This window comes from Genypterus blacodes, unplaced genomic scaffold (genome assembly GCF_046128005.1).
Source record: "Genypterus blacodes isolate CSIRO-AG114 ecotype Tasmania unplaced genomic scaffold, CSIRO-AGI_Gbla_v1 ptg000090l_1, whole genome shotgun sequence".
NCBI classification, from domain to species: Eukaryota; Metazoa; Chordata; class Actinopteri; order Ophidiiformes; family Ophidiidae; genus Genypterus; species Genypterus blacodes.
Genome location: NW_027466895.1, coordinates 355,015 through 372,254, shown reverse-complemented (window position 1 = coordinate 372,254; position 17,240 = coordinate 355,015). Strand labels below are relative to the sequence as shown.

Genomic DNA, 17,240 nt, shown 5'->3' with positions numbered 1-17,240 from the left:
TGTCCGATCCGGGACGTCCGTCTGCTTTTTGTAGTCCCAACCTTATACATCGTCTCTCCCAAGGTCTCAGAAAGGACGCCGCGATCCCCTGGCAATGAGTCACACCCAAGCAGGCAGCCGGGGCGGCACTGCAGGGGTGGGGAGGGGGAAGGGAGGCTGCTGTGTGCATATGCCAGTCACAGAGAAGAGCGAGTGTTTTACTGGCATCGTGAGGAAAGGAGGGAGGAGGAAAGGAGAAAGAGACTTAATCACAACTGGACTTTGGTAGTCAGAAGATCCCAATGCCAATAGTAGTCACACAGTGTATGCACGCTGAAAGATTACTGTGCGAGTGTGTAGGTGTGTGTGGGTGCGGTTGGTCACACACACTTTTGTGCAGGCATGGGCAGCTAACGAGCGAGCGAGCGGTTGAATTTGCAAAAGGAAGATAAAGCGTTAAAAGCGGCAGTTTGCTCGATCTGCAGCACACAAACTCAAATGAGGGAAAGCGAGAAACGACTCGACCGACCGCTGATCTGCGAGGTCGTTAGAGTCACGCTGGTGTCGCCCGTGTAAAAGCATTTACACGGGCGATTGAGCTTATCTGTAACGACTCTGCTTTGTATCAAATCCTCCACACGAGATGTAAAATATTTAGGTTTATTGGAAGGTTACAGCGAGCGGTGAAATCGTATCAGACTTTGACCTCGTTTCCTCCAGACAATAACAGAAAAGAGGGAGCGAATTCAGAGCGGTGACTCAGCCGTGTTCGCTTTAGCTGGCACTTGGCACACAGCGGCGAAAACAATAAGCCAAGAGGAGCGCTGGATCAGCACTTTAAAGTGGAGCTGCGATTTGTATACCAGGCGAGTTTATCTCCCCGAGTTCCTTTCAGTCGTTCTCCTGCACAGTACATCACCGGTGGAATCCTCCAGAGCCAAACATGGCCCAGAAAACAAAACAATGTCACTGATCTCTCTCTCTCTCTCTCTGTGTGCATGCTGTATGAAAGCACACCCACGCACACACAGCATGAAATAAGTGTGTTTGTGTGTGTGTTTGAATTAGCCACCGTTTCCACTAGTGTGTAGAGGAAAATCACGTTCTCCTGCATGAATAAATCAATTTACCACCGCATCATTGACTCCCAGAGAGCATATTTCAATTTGTGCTGTTTTCAGTCTCTTAACAGTTTGCACACCATAACACAGATGCATTGCCTCATTGGCAGTATCATCACACTTTTAACATGCGTGTAAACGTACCTCCCCACCCCACCTCCCCCAGACAACCAAACAATTTCCTATGTGGATTATTTTCATTTCGGCTTGCTGGATTTATCGCTCAGATGTGGTAATATCAACAGCTTTGCTAATCTGCATCCATGGCCGCCACAATCAATGTCAAGGCCAAGGTCTTTCGCTGAGAGACCCCCCCCACCCCCCGACATTCAGACTGAACACAGACATTCCCTGGGGACGCGAGGACACGGGTGGGGCAGAGCAGGGAGAGGGGAGTGGGGGTGAAAGTCATTAAGGATTAATGCACGACAATGGAAACGCTACTGTAACTGGGAGTGGACACGCACAGCCCCCGATCCACAACCGCACGACCTCCGGCACTGCTCTCTGCTGCGGACGCCACAGATGCTAACCCACACGGACGCAGGACGGCGTCTGCGCTTTCATTCGTGATCACTGGCAGTGATGAAATGCTTCAGAGGCTCCATTTCTGGCACACGTGAATCAGCTGAGCTGCGGCCAAACGCTACAGACATGAGGATGAGGAGGAGGAGGAGGAGGAGGAGAACAAATTCCCCTCAGGTTAAACACAAACAACTCAGGGGCAGGAAACAGACGGAAAACACGCCTGGCTGCAGCTCCACCAACTCAGCCTCCCCAAGGTCGCCCGGGTGTTCACTTCACGTCTTTGTTTCGTCTCCAGCCCTCTTAACTTGCCACAATTCATCCCTGTTAATTGTGAGCACACAGACACACACACACACACACACACACACACACACAGGCATGATGAGGCTCAGACTGTATGATGAAGACGTTATGACTCTTAAATGTCAAAGTAGTGATTGGAACCCTGGTGTGATTCCTTGGTGCTTTTCACTCACTTCAACAGGCAAGAAAGCTGCAATCGTGTAAACTAAAAGCCAGTTCCAAAGTGAAGGACGTGACAACGTGACAACCAACTGGGCTGAATAAAGAAACACAATGTGACTACAAATTGAACTCTGGAGGCCTCCAAGTGTTGAACTCGACCTGCAAGGACAGAAACAAAAACCATCTGGACAAACTACCATGATGTGTCCCAAAGTCACTCGAGGTCCTTCTGAGGACAAAGGCCGGGAACGCATGAGGGACAAGAGTGGAGTGGAACCGCTGCTGCTGCTGCTGCACTCTGCTCTCATTATTTGTCCCCCTTTTTCTTCGAACTCAGGATTGTTCAGCGTTTTTCCCTCCAGGAGGACCGTGTTGTTCGCCGCAGCGCTGCAGCCCTTCTCGCAGCCTCCGGCCTTTTTCCTTGTTCTTTTCACACAAACCGCCCATTAGTGGGTCAGCTGAAGGCTGCTGGAGACACAAGGAAGAGCACAGCTGCATGCTGGCTGAGAGCTTTTACACACCGACTAAAGACGAGCAAGAAAAGAGCAGGAAGAGGACAGGGACGAAATCTGTGAAATGGAAGAGAAGAGAGCACTTACATTTGACTCTACCGTCTCTGCTGCCAAAGCTTTTGTCAAAATGTAACAATGGTTGTCATAGCACCACCATCAGGCCGAATGAGGTTTGATTATTTTGTGCAAGTAGTGAGCATACGTCTCCATCGAGTGTGGTTGAAGTAGATCAAATCATTCAAGAGATACAGCTCGCTCAACTTTGGAAGCCAATTACTGCAAAAATGGTGGAAAAATAAATGTTTTGTCCAGCTTGAGACATTCTACACTTAAAGTCGACCAAAAACTTCAAAATGGTGCAAAATGGAGAGACTAATGGAGGCAAACACTCAATCAACACACGTTAACACAAGCCAGACACACACACACACAGGCCCTGATGGGAATCTGCAAATAAGGAGCATTGCTCACAAGAAGAAGAACGTCAGCTGGTGTGAGACCAACCTGGAGCACCGCTGGAAGTCCACAACTCTGTGTGTGTGTGTGTGTGTGTGTGTGTGTGTGTGTGTGTCTCGCCTGTGTGAAAATGTCTTTGCAGGAAGCAAATGACCTTTCCACTATCTGTTTCTCTTTAGCCAAAGGATGAAGAGGAAGAAGAGGAGCGGGTGGGGTAATGATCTGATCAGATGATTAGATTAATGAATTAAAACTGGAAAAGCTATAAAATGGCTTAGTGAGCATTATGGGTGGAGGAAGCACAAGGGAGCTGATGAGTCCATGTGGAAAAGATGAGACAATTATTTAAAAACAAACAAAACATGCAATTAGAAATGAAAATGAGAAATGAAATCCAAACAAATAATAAAACGCATGAAATTCTGATCAATGATCCTAACCCGAATAATAAACACTAACACAATTACTGCATCTCAATTCTATTACTGCAAAGCACTTTCAAAGCCTTTTATCATTATCATAACACACACACACATAGTTTTATGTGTATGCAGCTGAAGGCCAATTTCATTAGGATGAATTCTACTAGCGGTTTCAATAAAAGAACCAAACTCAAAGTTGCACCTACAAATACAAGTTGTTGATCAGATATCAGAGTGTGTGAGTGCTGTGTGTGTATTGCAAGGCTTCCTGGAAAGCTGTCAAGAAGCATAACAGAGCAGAATGTAGAGGGCCGTGCAATAATACTCACACAGGAATCCCCAATCTATGTTTTAATGTCCGTCTCCACGTCTGGATCACTAAAGGTTTCACAAACATTTTCAAGACGCTCCCTCAGCCGCATTGGAGAAGCGAAAGCAGAAGATGGGGCAACAGTGAGGACATGTCGGTAAACTGAAACCACGGGAACCAAAAGACTTCGACCACGACGGCATCCTTTGCTGGAAATGTCAGACTCATGATTGGGCAAAATAAATGTCCTACTCCCATTATTATCTACTTATATTAATATAAACGACACAAGATCCCATGTTGGATGGACATGTTGCTCATCCTCCCGCGGGGGTCACGGCCGGCCTGTCACTTACCCGCCGGGCTCCTTTTACCTCATGTGGAAAGAGGGATGAGGGAGGATGAAGGAGGGGATATAGATTGTGTGGAGTCGAGGCGATGCACTGCTGAATAATTGAAGCCTTTTTTGGCACTTATGTCCACAAATCTTTAGGCGTTAAAATGGCAGCAGCTCGCTTAACACGCCGTCTACGCGTCTCTGAGCAGCACCCAGCACCGCATCATGGAAACTATCTCCATCTGTGACCAACTCATTCAATCAGGTATCTGGTGCAAAGATGGATTACAACATGCAACACGAGGCGTTATATACGACTTTACGCGCATAAACTTGATACGTTTGCCTGGTTTTTACTACCAGCCAGAGGTCTATAATTAATGATGGGGAGCTGTTGCGTCACCGGCGAGCTGCCCGGCCGTCTCGCCCATCTATCGACCCCTTTCGTAGGCGGATTGAAGCAGAGGTTAGAACACAGACGGCTGCGTTGAAGAGCAAACACCCACAGAGTCAGGACGGATTGAGAAACGTGCAACATTAATTTAACCACTGATCAACCGTTAAATTCTCAAATTTCATTGCTTCCTGGGATCGGAGCAGAGTAATTTAACGTGGCAGATCAGGGCTGAGAGAGAGATGGAACCTAAACACTGCTGTGGGTCAGCGAAGTTTGACCTCGCAGCTTACTGTGTGATCAATGTCTTTGCGTAGGTCAGGCGTCTCCATCACCACCCATCATTTATGAACCCGTCTCGCCATCGACGTCTCACTGAGATCCACATTCTCTTTAACGGTTCGACCTGCACGGGGTCGCGACGTCAATAACAACGCGGCGAGGCCTCATTTAACGCCATTTACAGGCTTTGATCTGCCTGCGTGGCTCACTTCAAAGCAGCCAGGGCGTGGCTGCGAGACACAACAACCTCCCGCCGGCGTTTATCTACACCTGTAGAAAAGAGCGAGTCGCCGCCTGGCACAGCAAACCACTGACACGATGGCCTGGGGCACGAGCGACTCGCCCGTCGAGTCAAATCAGCCGCTTGGCGTTCCTCTCCCAGGGTTGAACGAGGACACACTTGTTCGACCAGCTGCTCGAATAAAAAGTCAGAAGAATGCGAGTTTCCGGAGTTTCAATACGAAGCCGTGAGGGAAAAAAGGAGGTAACAATTAACTGTTCCGTTACCTTTCTAAGAAACCAATTCAGATAAGATGGAACCTTCGATGTATTTCTCTCTATGAATCATTCTGCTAAGACCTGTCTGAGGAGTGTGTCTGAGCCCAGGGCAGTTCTCAAGCTGTGCCTCAAGAATGGTTTCAGGGAAAAAGCTTCAAATCATTACTGACCGATACTCAACAATCGATCTTTCTTCCATCTTTGTGATCTCGTGGCTTGGCCCCGTCTGCTGCTCCTCCTCCGTATGGGAACACAGCGGAGGAAGTGAACTCGCGTCTGAGGACGTCTGTCATGAACCTTCATGTATCAGAACATGAGCTGTGGAGCCTCCAGCCACCCGCAGCCTTCATCACGTTTTGGCGTTTTCAGACAAGCGTTAACGTTGAAGGAATGTTCCGAGGCCGCAACACCGCCAGTGCACATGAGGTGAAACATGCTCGAACACGAGATACTGGAAGAACAGAAGTGCAGACTAATCTACTGCTTTGTCTGTGTGTGTGTGTGTGTGTGTGTGTGTGTGTGTGTGTGTGTGTGTGTGTGTGTGTGTGTGTGTGTGTGTGTGCTCATATTGACTGTTCCACAAGAAAATGTTGAAAATTCCCTCACAGAGCATTTGAACAAAATTTATGAAGGACAATTTGTTTTAAAACTTCATTTCTCTTTCTAATATGGTAAACTGCCTTTTTTATAACCACAAGCTCATGATTCACATTCATCCATTAAAATAACGAGTGCCTTCATGACAGTATATTGCCTTTCAGTCACTCATACAGAGGCCATTTTGTGCCCCGTTGAATAGAATATGTAGTTGCAAAAACAATTTTCAATCCAGGGGCAAATTAGTGGTATTTCCTACACTGATGATGACGCTGCAAAACAATAGAACCACACAAAACAGCTTAGTTTGTCTTTACGGGTTGGACTCATGGGCGGGTCGGCGTTCACGGTGTCGCAGCTGGGTGTGTTTGTCATGTCACTGTCTCCGTCAATGAAAACTGACTTACTGGTGGAAAAGCTCCTGTAAATCTTCCCCCATTAACCTGGAGTGACATCGTGTTAACGGAGCACGCAGGGCTTCAATGCCATTCAACCTGCATGCACCAAGAGGCCTCCAGCCACATTACAGCGGAAGGACGGCGAAGGATAATTCATGATTTTCCCAAGCCCTGAAGCTTTAACGCGACTGTAAATTTAACCGAGGTGGGCTTGACACCGCCCCCGCCCCATTTTCCTTTTTCCTTACTTCCTTCTCCGACGAGGTTCCGGCCCCTCTGTCAAGGCCGTCTATCTACAGCGAGGACGGTGATGAGAAGGAGCCGCTGCTACTTGTTTACCAGAGATAGAGCGTCAAGGGTTAAGCCGCATCTCCGCACTCTGTCTTGACTGCATTTTGGAACACCGCCTAATAACCCTCTGGTCCAATTCCGAGTATCCTCGGGTTGCTTTTAGACCGGCTCGGTTTCAGGTAAGTTCTTTCCTACCGTGCTTGCATCACATCTCATCCAAAATTTAGCACCCGCGGGGAATTGAATTCAAATTACAGCGAGGACGGAGCGTCTCAGGTTGGGTTGGTTTGGCCGTTTCACCTTGAGATGAGTCCGAAGTGAAGCGACATAGACACGGCCATTCATGAGTCGTCACAGATGAACAATGTACTTGAATTAAAAACAAAGACACATCACATTGGTAACTTAATATCATAATGTGTCTCTCTCCCGCCCTACTGACCTACTGTATGTTCTTGTCAGTATTCATTTTGCATGCAGCCTTTACATTTATTTCATTACAATTTGTTCTCATTTGTCACCCTAAGCAGCCTAAAGCCGAGCTGACACTCTACCCTGGAAGTCGACCCCTTGAGGCCAATTTGTCAGATGGACTGCGACTCTACCTGGTGAGCTCCGAGTTGTAGATTCCCGATGGTAAAGCGAGCAGCTTCTTAATGATACTTAGAGCCAGATTACCTCAGTGGGATCTCAGGGATCATAGTAAAACCCGTCTCACGGTGTTCAACCTGAGCTTTAATCATGATCTATTGCAGGCCGTCACGGTTCAAACACAAACCCCGTCAGGTTCTCCGCTGCCCGGGAATTCTACGATTTAAAGCTGTCCTTTGCGAAAACTACAGCGAAAGGAGCCCAGTGCGATTTTTACTCCTTCCCACTCATTCTGACTGAAAACACACACACACACACACAATATCGAGAGATTTACACTCCGGCCATGGCCGTTTATCCGCCGACAGAGGAAGAGGAAACAGCACTGGGAGGCCTTTTTCATTACATCACTGACTTTGCAAGCAGCCGTAGCCGTGCACGTAGCGATGAAACGGCTCCCACGCCGCTCTCCCACCATACCTCAGCCCGTAACTAAATGCACAGAGGAGGATCGGAAAGGGGAATCTAAGGATTTATGGGAACCCGCGGCAGGGCCGTAACAGAAGATGGATTGAGAGAGAAGGATGACAGGTGTAAAGCAGAGATGCAAAACAATGCGGAGGAGGAAGAGAGAGGCGTCGCCGTTAACACTCAGGTTATGAACCCAGAGGGTGGAGAAAAAGGGGAAACTGAGACTTCAGCCCAATCGCCGCTTTGTTACACTACTTCCTGTTGTGTCAAAACCACAGCAACCACAGTAACAACGTATGTGTGAGGGTGTCAAGAAGTGCAGTAATAAAAGTGTTTAACAGCACGAGTCCGATCACGCTTAAGTGCCGCCACGCGTGCTGGTTTTTATATTAATAGCTGCACGAACGCTATAATAAAGAACTAAATGTGGGTCACTGCCTGATAATTAGAGCACTTTTCTGCTCCTAAATTGGAAATCAGAGCAGTTTTCCCGGATAATTGAGACGATGACATTATAATAAGACATTATGGAGAATTAGTGAGTTTGTGACGTGTGGTGAACTGCTGTGTGGCATTAGGCTCAATCTAAATGGGGATGAGAGGGAGGGAGTTGATCCATAAGTCTCTGCCTCCCATATGTCCAAACACAGTAGATGATGAGTGACAGCCTGCAGCCAAGGCTCTGATATTTTCATCTTTAATGCCACATGGTTGCCTATGGAAACGAGGCGCATGCACATCACTCACAGACAGTGTGAGTGTAGATGTTCCTGCAGGCTCATCCAGGGATCCTAATGGGAGCTCGGGGGGGTTTCATCCCCATTTTATTCAATTTCAAAACTCAACAACGAGATGGGAGTCAAGACCCCCGAGTGCGTTAACGAGAGGCAGCAGTTTCCCATCTCTACATCGGGGTGTGGGTCTTCATCACTATTGGAGGAAATGAGTGAAAAAACAAGCTGCATACCGTTGGTAATTTGTGTAAATAAGCTGTAGAATTTCTAAATTAAAATCTCAAGCACTAAATTTGGGTCACTGAAATCCAAGTCTGGGGTCTAAGAGGAGGTTCTTAAGCCTGCTCCTGTTGACCCACAGATCCTCCATCTTTCCCTGCTCCACCAACATCCCATCACCTCAGACAGACGACTTCCGTCAACTAAGACAAGGATTAGGCTCATATCAGGTGTGTGTGGGTAAAGAGTGGCGGCGTCTGTCTCCAGGAAAAAAAATCCAGACTGAGGTTTTCAAAAGTAGGTGAAAGTTGACATTGAAATTGTGAAAACGGTAGCCACATTCATCTCCCCAGCATTGATTCTACATCCTTATATATTAAAAGAGCTTTGCAGTTCAGACTCTAGAGGCTCTTACTGTTTATAAAAGACTACACTGTTCCACTGGTCCCATTTGCATTTATTAGAAAGTGTGAAAGTCTCTGTGGCTTTTGGATGACCTCCATGACATAATTTGTCATTACTGTGAAAATTAAGCCACACACACACACACACACACACACACACACACACACACACACAGACACACATTAGACTTCCATACTTCTGCATTATGTTTGAAATTTTACTATTATGAAAGTCCCACTGACGTAATGAACATATGTGGAAATGACAAAGCATCATCACACAGAAATGTTTGTCTACAACTACACAAAACTAGTTTCCAATCCAGGTTGGTTCAGTTGTATTTCACAATCATATGCAACACCACACACGCATACCCAGCTGTGGATAACACACACATGTAGGGCCTTGATCTGGGGGTGGGGGTCAGAGGTCGGACGCCTCAGAAGGGAGTCTCTACTCTGGGGCCTGCACCAGATACAAGCCGACACACAGCTGCACATCCCCAGGCAGGAGGGACACCAGAGGGAAGCCCACACATCCACACACTCCAGCGGGCTTTTCCTCCACATGGAATACTCAAAAGAAAACGCCTGTGCGCTGATTTATGTACAACAACGGTCAGCACAACTTCTCCCACACCAGCATAACTATTTACGGCCGCAAAACAATGGGAATTGTACACAAATCCGTTAAAGAGTCAGCAAGGATGGGGAAATCAAGTTAGATGTTATATCAAACACTACGTCCGCTCATACCTTTCACAGTAAAATCCGCGCAATCCTTCGTGATTATGCAACTTTGAAGACATTGGATTGAACAATAAGTGAAAACCAGTTGTAAGATGATACATTGCCTACAGGCAACAATGAAGAATATTGAATATAGTCAAGATACAAGTTAACAACTTCGTCTAGGCTGATGCAAAGATTAAAATGTTCACAATTCCAGTTCCTTTGAAAGCTTATTTCCCATTTATTAGCTACTTTCTAAAGGATAACCGACCCATATGTAAGTTACAGCGTGTGTGTTGTGGTTATTCTCCATCTTTCCACCATTACATTCACTACACCACCTCAAATAAAAGCATTTACAATAAAACGTAGCAAACTAGCTATGGAATTTTTGAAGAAGTAAATTGTCCTGAAGGCCAATTTCCGTACTTCCAGTCTCGTTAGCGCCAACTCGACGCAGCTGCTCCACGCCGACTGCGGCTCAGCCTCACACTCACTGCCCCGGCTGCCTGCCTGCCTGCCGCCCTGGCGCGGAGAGCGGCCGGGGCTCCATGCTAACTGCGTGCCCCCTCCACACACACGTAAACCACTTCAACTGAAAGAAACTTACGACAAACGGACAAATAAATGCACAAATCCAACCGAGTAGGTGTATTCACTGACAAATTCTTCTTTTATCCACCCCACCGGTGTGTGGATGCTCAACCCGGACGATAAAAACCGACAAATGATGCTCCGGTCCGGGGAGGCGTCGTTCCCCGGCGAGCCAAACACGAACGGTGATCACACACCTCAGCCGGTGATAAATGAAGAAAAAAGGACTACAGGCAGGTTTCCTACCGTTGCCATGGCTCGGTACGGGCGGCTCCTTCCTCCTGCGGCTGTCAGAGAGGCTGTGCGGCGCGGCTGCTGCGGACTCTCTGCCTCCTCCCACCGGCCGCTGCTGGGCTCTGGCTGCTGGGAGACTTCCACCGTCTGAACGCGCGGCTCCACACCGGCTTGCCTGTCTGTCTCTCCGCGGCGAGACGGCAGCAGCCTCACAAACCGTATATGAGACACCGATGGGCAGGGCGTGTTCTCCTCCCCGCCCCTGGTCCTCCCCGGTCCCGCCGGTACGCGCGGGTCCACTCGAGCCCAATTTCATTCAAAAAACCTGGCGTGGGTGTTTTTTAATCTGCGCACTGACGGACGCCTTTTTTCCTGTAATAAATGGAGATTAATCTGAATGTCTCGCACGTTAACGCGGTGCAAATATAAGCAAACGATGGAATAATTATTCATATTGGGGGAAATACACACGTTTGACATTAATCTTTGCTTGTAGAATTAAACTGTTAGAAATAAAACTTGTTTGTTTTCATACTTTCACTTTCAGTTGGAGAGGAAGAAAAGTAAAAGTACAACATGTTCCACACAATATGAAGTCTGTACCTCATGTTTAGTGTTGTAGCTCTATAGAACTTGAGTAAAAGTACTTAATAATATCTATGTGTGTATGTAAAGGCAAAGCATCATTGTGATAGAATTGTGAGAGAAACTTGACAGAGTTCAACTTCAGCATAATTTTATAAAGAAACTATAATTCCATTTGATGTGACTCAATATTGTGTCATATATCCAGTTACCATATCTGACACATGGTAACTGGATATGGAGATCAGCAGCGTTTCTTCTCCGACATGTCTCTTTCAAGACTCACAGGCTTTATATCTTGATGTGCAGAGGGAGACAGTTGACACCAGGTGATGAAGAGGGATGATGAATGACAGCTCAGCTGGAATCAAACCTGAGGCACTGTGACCACCAGCTGACTACCTGCAGTATCCTGTGACATGAGAGTCCAAAGTGCATCTTTTATTTATGGACTAAGGGGGATTTTGAAGAAACTCTTATTTCCTTGAAGCAGCAAAAACTAAATCTTTCAATTGCACCTTAAATGCAGGCTTTTGTTCTCTCTGCAGTGAACATGTTGTGTCCTGACAGGCGTTACCATTGATACCAACTGAAGACCTGCAAAACTCATCTCTGGTGCAGCTCACTGCCAAAAACTATTATTCATCACGTCTACACACCGTTTCCTGTTGCCGAGAGAAGAAAGACCCTGCAAAGCATTGAAACGACGGGGGGGAAAGGATTTGGCACAGACTTTGCTTTTTGGTGCAATACTTACAATAGAAACCAAGAGGAACAATTCCTTCATGCAATGGGGAGAATCGATGGGGAGATAACAGAGGAATCCATTTCTGCTTTGATGCAGCCGACAATTCCTGGTTGTCCTCAGACGAAAACCTCAATTACGCCACTGCAGGCCGAAGGTGATACACAAAGAGCTCACCTGATCATGGGAAACGCTGTGACCCCCGAGATTGTTGTGCACAGTTTCATTGGCGTTCAAAACAAATCAGAGCAGTGAACACCAAAGATGTCGGCAGAGGGAGCAAAGCAATCCATCACACACTGCTGAATGGCAAATTTTCAGCACTGTCAGTTAAATTCATGTCTGTGTGTGTGTGTGTGTGTGTGTTGCTGTTGCACTGAGGCTGAGTGTGTTAACTCACCTGGTAAACACTCATTAGTGCGGTTTACTCACTGAACTATCCTGACTACCACTTATGTCAGAATGCAGCTGATTTAGGCTCAGTGCTGGGAGTGCAGGCCAGAGTAGAAAACCTTGGTGACCACCTTCTACCAGGCTTGATTGATAACTTCTGAGCCTAGCAACTTTACACACACCATGCAAAGGTGCTGAAAAGATGTGATCTCCTTTTTCCATGACTGGGAAGAGGTAAAAGGTCAAAGTTGTCAAGCCATGGCTACCTCTTGGCCTACCTCTGTAATTATGTAGGTGACATTATGTAGCAGCTGCACACTGAATTACATTGTGTGAAGCTCAAATATTATCAGTCAACCTCTGCACTCTCAGGTGAGATGTTCTATTGATAGAGTAAGCAAGCTGTTTGTTCAGTGACAGTTTTGGCTGTGCTTCTCTCTCATAGTCGTTCTCACAGTACAACCTTTGCTTGTGTCCCTAGATCAGGCTCATAACTTATCAATCAAGCCTTGGACTATTTGCTGAGCTGTTTTACTGACAGAGGTGTTCTTGTTTGCTCATCTTGACATCTTGGCTGTCGTTCTTCCTTAAAGGTGTCCCAGGTGATGACGGTCTGACGTCCACAGATGCATTGAAACCCTTGATGCTGGGCTCAGGACTTCTCAATCACTTCAGTGTCATGATGAAGGTCACAGATTTTTGCATCAATATTCCTGGCTCTTAATGTCTTTGGGCTCTCACCACCCACACACACGCTCACTCACACTTTCCCGGTGTGTGTGTGGCTCTGGATTGATTAGCCCCTGTGGTGAAAAGAGGCAGCAGCCAGCCGCTCCAGCAGCGCCGCGCCTCGTTTCCTCTTCCTGTGCCGCTGCACCTCTCGCTTGGTGTTTCTGTGTTCAGGCGCTGTTCGTCACTGCTTGATCCACGTGCAGAAACCTCAGGATCAAAGAGCTGTTCGCCTCTTACCGCCAAGGTTGTATCACGATTTAGGTTTACTAAAAATAAACTCTTATATTATAGATGACTCACTGTACAACCACTATAAATACGAAAGGTAATAAAAGCGAGTAAGTTAATGAAAGTTGAAGAACGATGTCACCAAGCTTCAGGTCTTATCTTGCCGACAGTGGCCTCTAGTGGACACATTGATAAAGTGCAACAAAAGCATGAGGAGGCATCATTTCAGACGGGTGTTTTCAGTGGAGGAGCGTCACTCTGAAGCTGCACTGCCCCCACGTGGCCAAATGGTAACACTGCAACAGTACAACGTCTTCACCGTCAAAGTTGCTTCCTGCTTCACACATTCACAGAGCAGAGGAGGGAGAAATGTAGATATATTTAACGCTGTATCGTAACTTCAGTACGTCTTTGTCTACAATGTGTAAATACTGGAACAAATTAGGCGTCTAATATTTAAAAGTAGAATATTTATGGCACAATATGTTATCTATACATATTTATATCATCTCTCTCTCAATCTCTATGTAAAGTTACAAATCTTTCATCATTCTGATATTAGAGACAACAACATAAAAACACACAGCAGCGTCTCATCATGTTTCTTTCGTGTTGTGTCAAGGTTCTCTTTTATTTTGATAGAGTATCATACAAGTAAACAAGATTTTTTTTTTTTTTAGCAAAAGTTAATATATCCATAGTGTTGCATTTCATAAAAATAGTTGCTCACTTACAGTCTTTGTGACCACCAATAGTACACCAAGTTGTATGTATAGTGATCTCTGCTGGGGCTCTACACACACACACGCAGAAACGCACACACACGCAGACACACAGCTATGACACCACACAGTGATACTGAGCCGTCACTCTGAAGATAAACCTCGACATTTTTATTAACTTTATTCTTTCTTTCCCCCCCCCCCCCATCTTTCTGTAGAAAACTACTTACAATTTGGCTCAACGGAAACAGCTAAGATGTGGAAAGCGTCGAGTTGTGCAAAGGCTGAGCAAAAAAAAAGGACACACACACACACACACACACACACACTATAGTCAGGAAATAAAGGAGCAGTCTGGTCAGAATGGGCATGATGTCATATTTGGCAGAGTTTCTGGTGTTTGTTTCTGCCTGATGATTTCCTCTTTCCTCTGCTGTAATAATTCATATTCCAAACCCTCTGTTTGTGCTTTAGAGTCTCTCAGCTTACCGCTTGTGTAATTACGGATTACAATGGAGACTATAATTGTTATTCTTTAAACACGTTTCCCTCTGCAGTGAAAGGAGGGAACTCTCTCTGTTCAGGTTGAGGCTGAAGCGCAGAGAAACCTCACATCAGAGGGTTCAGAACATTCAGATCCACACTCAGGATAAAACATTAATGTGTGTGTTTGTGTGTATGCTGACGGGGAAGCTTTGGTGTGAATACAAACTCCTGAATATCGCATATGGAACATCAGAACAGATGACATTCAGGAGCAGAGGCGTGATGAGGGACCATGGGAAGGTGTTGGGATCCATCAGGAGGAGATTAGACGTATAGACGGATGCAGATGTCAGCACTAAAAACCCTCTCTGTCCCCGAATCAACCAGGAGCACAAACACGGAGCCTCCATATCACTTAAATATCAGTTAAATGCGTTTATTTCAACACCAAGTGAGATCATAGCAACACTCTTATCTGCAAAAATACAGTTTATCATCTTTATATCTGAATTTCTCTGGGCTAGCAGCCTGTGGGATGAAACCTAAGAGCCTCTGTCACGCTTAAGGCACGCTGACCCCTCGGCGACACGTGAGCGCCGTCGCTTCGCCCGTTCCTTCCTTCGTTGGTTCGCTACACGCACAGGAAATGAAGAAAAACAAAAGGCGTGGACGACTGAAGCACAAACGGGCCTCCGGCTGCAATCACAGGGCTGAGCGGGAGTGAAGGGACGAGCCGGTGTGGCCATTTGCTTAAATGTGATCTTATGTACACCGTGATCCCACATATTCATATTCTTTATAATATATCTTTGTCTATAATCATCTGATAGATTGAGTCAGGACAGATTTCCGGCCCGTTGAGTCTCTGTTAAGGCAAAGTTCTGTTTCATCTGGCCGGCTCTTTTGCTTCATTCGCTCTCGTCAAAAACAGGCAAACCTTCTTCAACATTCTGCTTCGTAAAATAGAACTCCATTGTTGATATATATATGTATATCTATATATGTAAAATGCAACCGCAGGCCCACAGCAGCTTCCTGTTTGCGTCTGATTGTCCGTCCCTCAGTTCTGCTGCTGTGGCGCCGGGCGAAAGAACTCCTTCGTTCCCTCGCCGCTCTGCAAACATTCCTCTTGTTTCCGCTCACTTCTCTGGACTCTTCTTGGATGATTTTCCAGTTTTTTTTTTTAAGGTGGAGGGTGTAAAACATCTCTCAAAATAATTTAGAGTACAGCATCATAAATAAAGTTCTTTTAAAAACACCTGGTCCAGATCACCCAGACCCACCTTTTATTAGACTCAGGCGGTCCACCGAAGAAGAAGAAGAAGAAGAAGAAGTAGTAGTAGGGGGGCGGAGGGACAAAAGGGCGAGAGCAGAGGAGCCTGGGCAAAGCGTGATGTGTGTGGTTCTGGGTGGGGTCCAGATGAGGTGGTGTCGGTGGGTTTGTGGTGTTATCTGCTGAGCGTGGACGTGCCGGCGCGCAGCGAGCTGGGCAGTTTGTCCGATCCGGGAATCTTCCAGGGCCCGGGAGAGACAGTGGCCTTCCTCCCCGCTGCGTTCCCGCTGCTGGTGTTCCTGTTGGGGTGGCCGGTCCGGCTCTCTCCCGGGCCCCGGTCCGGCTCTCTGGCGGGCCGGGGCTTGCTCTGCTCCGGCTCCACCTGCTGCCCTCCGCTGTAACGCTCCGCATCGTCCCTGCCGTTCCCGTTAGAGTTTGTGTTGGGGAGCTTGGCGCTGCTCTCTGTTTTCCCTCTTGGAACGCTGCTGTCCCCGGCGTTCCTCTCCTTGGACCTCCCTCTGGTGCCTCTGGAGGGTCTGGGCTCCCCGCTCTGCCCCTCTACGCCCCCTTCCCCCTCAGTAGTGGGCTGCACCCTGTGCCCCCCGGCCTTGTGGGTGGACCTGCCACCCTCTTTCTTGGCTCTGCCGCTCCCGCTGGGCGTGGCCGCTCTCCTCCCCTGGCCGACTGGATCAGGATTCGGCAGCTCGGCCTTCTGCGGGCTCTTGGAACGCTCCGTCTTCCTGCTCTCTCGCACCGCCGGGTCTCGAGGGACATCCAGAGGTGGCAGGTGAGGTGGGTCAGGGGCCAGATGAGATGAGGGTGATGACATGGCGAGGCTGTCGAGGGGAGGGGCTACTTCCGACAGGCTTGGGGAGGCTGAAGGGCGAGCATCCCATGGGGCGGCGCTGTCTGGAACGCAAACGCGCACACAGTTAAAAAACCTGAAAGTGTTTTCCTGTAAACACAACACAACACACACACACACACACCAAAGCAAATCAATACAAAAAACAATCACAGCAAACCTGATGTAGTTTGATCTATATGTGAGTGTGTGTGTGTGTGTGTGTGTCAGACAGACAGACAGCAGCTTGATGGGGAAATCAATCGGATTTTCATGGAGTTAGAAATAAAACCCCTAAATTTCAACTTCCTCTGGGCTCATTTCCCCCAGATAAGTTAACCCTAAGCATCCTACGAGCTCACAGCATGAGAGGAGAGAGCAGAGCGTCACCGGGCCGCTCTGCCTTCATAGAGCATCAATCTGTCTCCTCCTGCTCTTTCTAAAACCCTACGGCCCATCTGAAACCCTGGCGGAAAATCGAAAGCAGGTTTAATGAAATGGATGATGTGTCCAATAGGGCGGTGCTTGAGCCAGAATGAAGACCTTCTGGGAGCCCTGTCCCCCCCCCCCCCCCCCCCCCCCAGAAGAGCCGGGCAGAATCTACAGCCGGCCTCGGCTCGGCTCTCACGGACCGTTAGCTTCCTTCCCCGTACGGCTGAGTCC

The 17,240-nt window shown here is 47.4% G+C and overlaps 2 protein-coding genes across 5 annotated transcripts in view; both read right to left on the bottom strand.

Moving 5' to 3' along the window:
• The window catches only part of LOC143007476 (fatty acyl-CoA reductase 1), a 30,393-nt gene extending 19,633 nt beyond the window's left edge, over window positions 1-10,760 (bottom strand). Inside the window, exon 1 of the mRNA XM_076158830.1 lies at window positions 10,582-10,760. Coding sequence (XP_076014945.1) covers window positions 10,582-10,590 — 9 coding nt within the window. The 5' untranslated portion in view covers window positions 10,591-10,760. The remainder of the gene's footprint in view (window positions 1-10,581) is intronic.
• A 3,414-nt stretch (window positions 10,761-14,174) lies between these two features.
• Window positions 14,175-17,240, bottom strand: part of magi2a (membrane associated guanylate kinase, WW and PDZ domain containing 2a) — a 121,554-nt gene continuing 118,488 nt past the window's right edge. For all 4 annotated transcript variants that reach the window (XM_076158927.1, XM_076158928.1, XM_076158929.1 and 1 more), the window contains exon 22: window positions 14,175-16,642. In XM_076158927.1, the coding sequence (XP_076015042.1) occupies window positions 15,909-16,642 (734 nt within the window). In that variant the 3' untranslated portion in view covers window positions 14,175-15,908. The remainder of the gene's footprint in view (window positions 16,643-17,240) is intronic.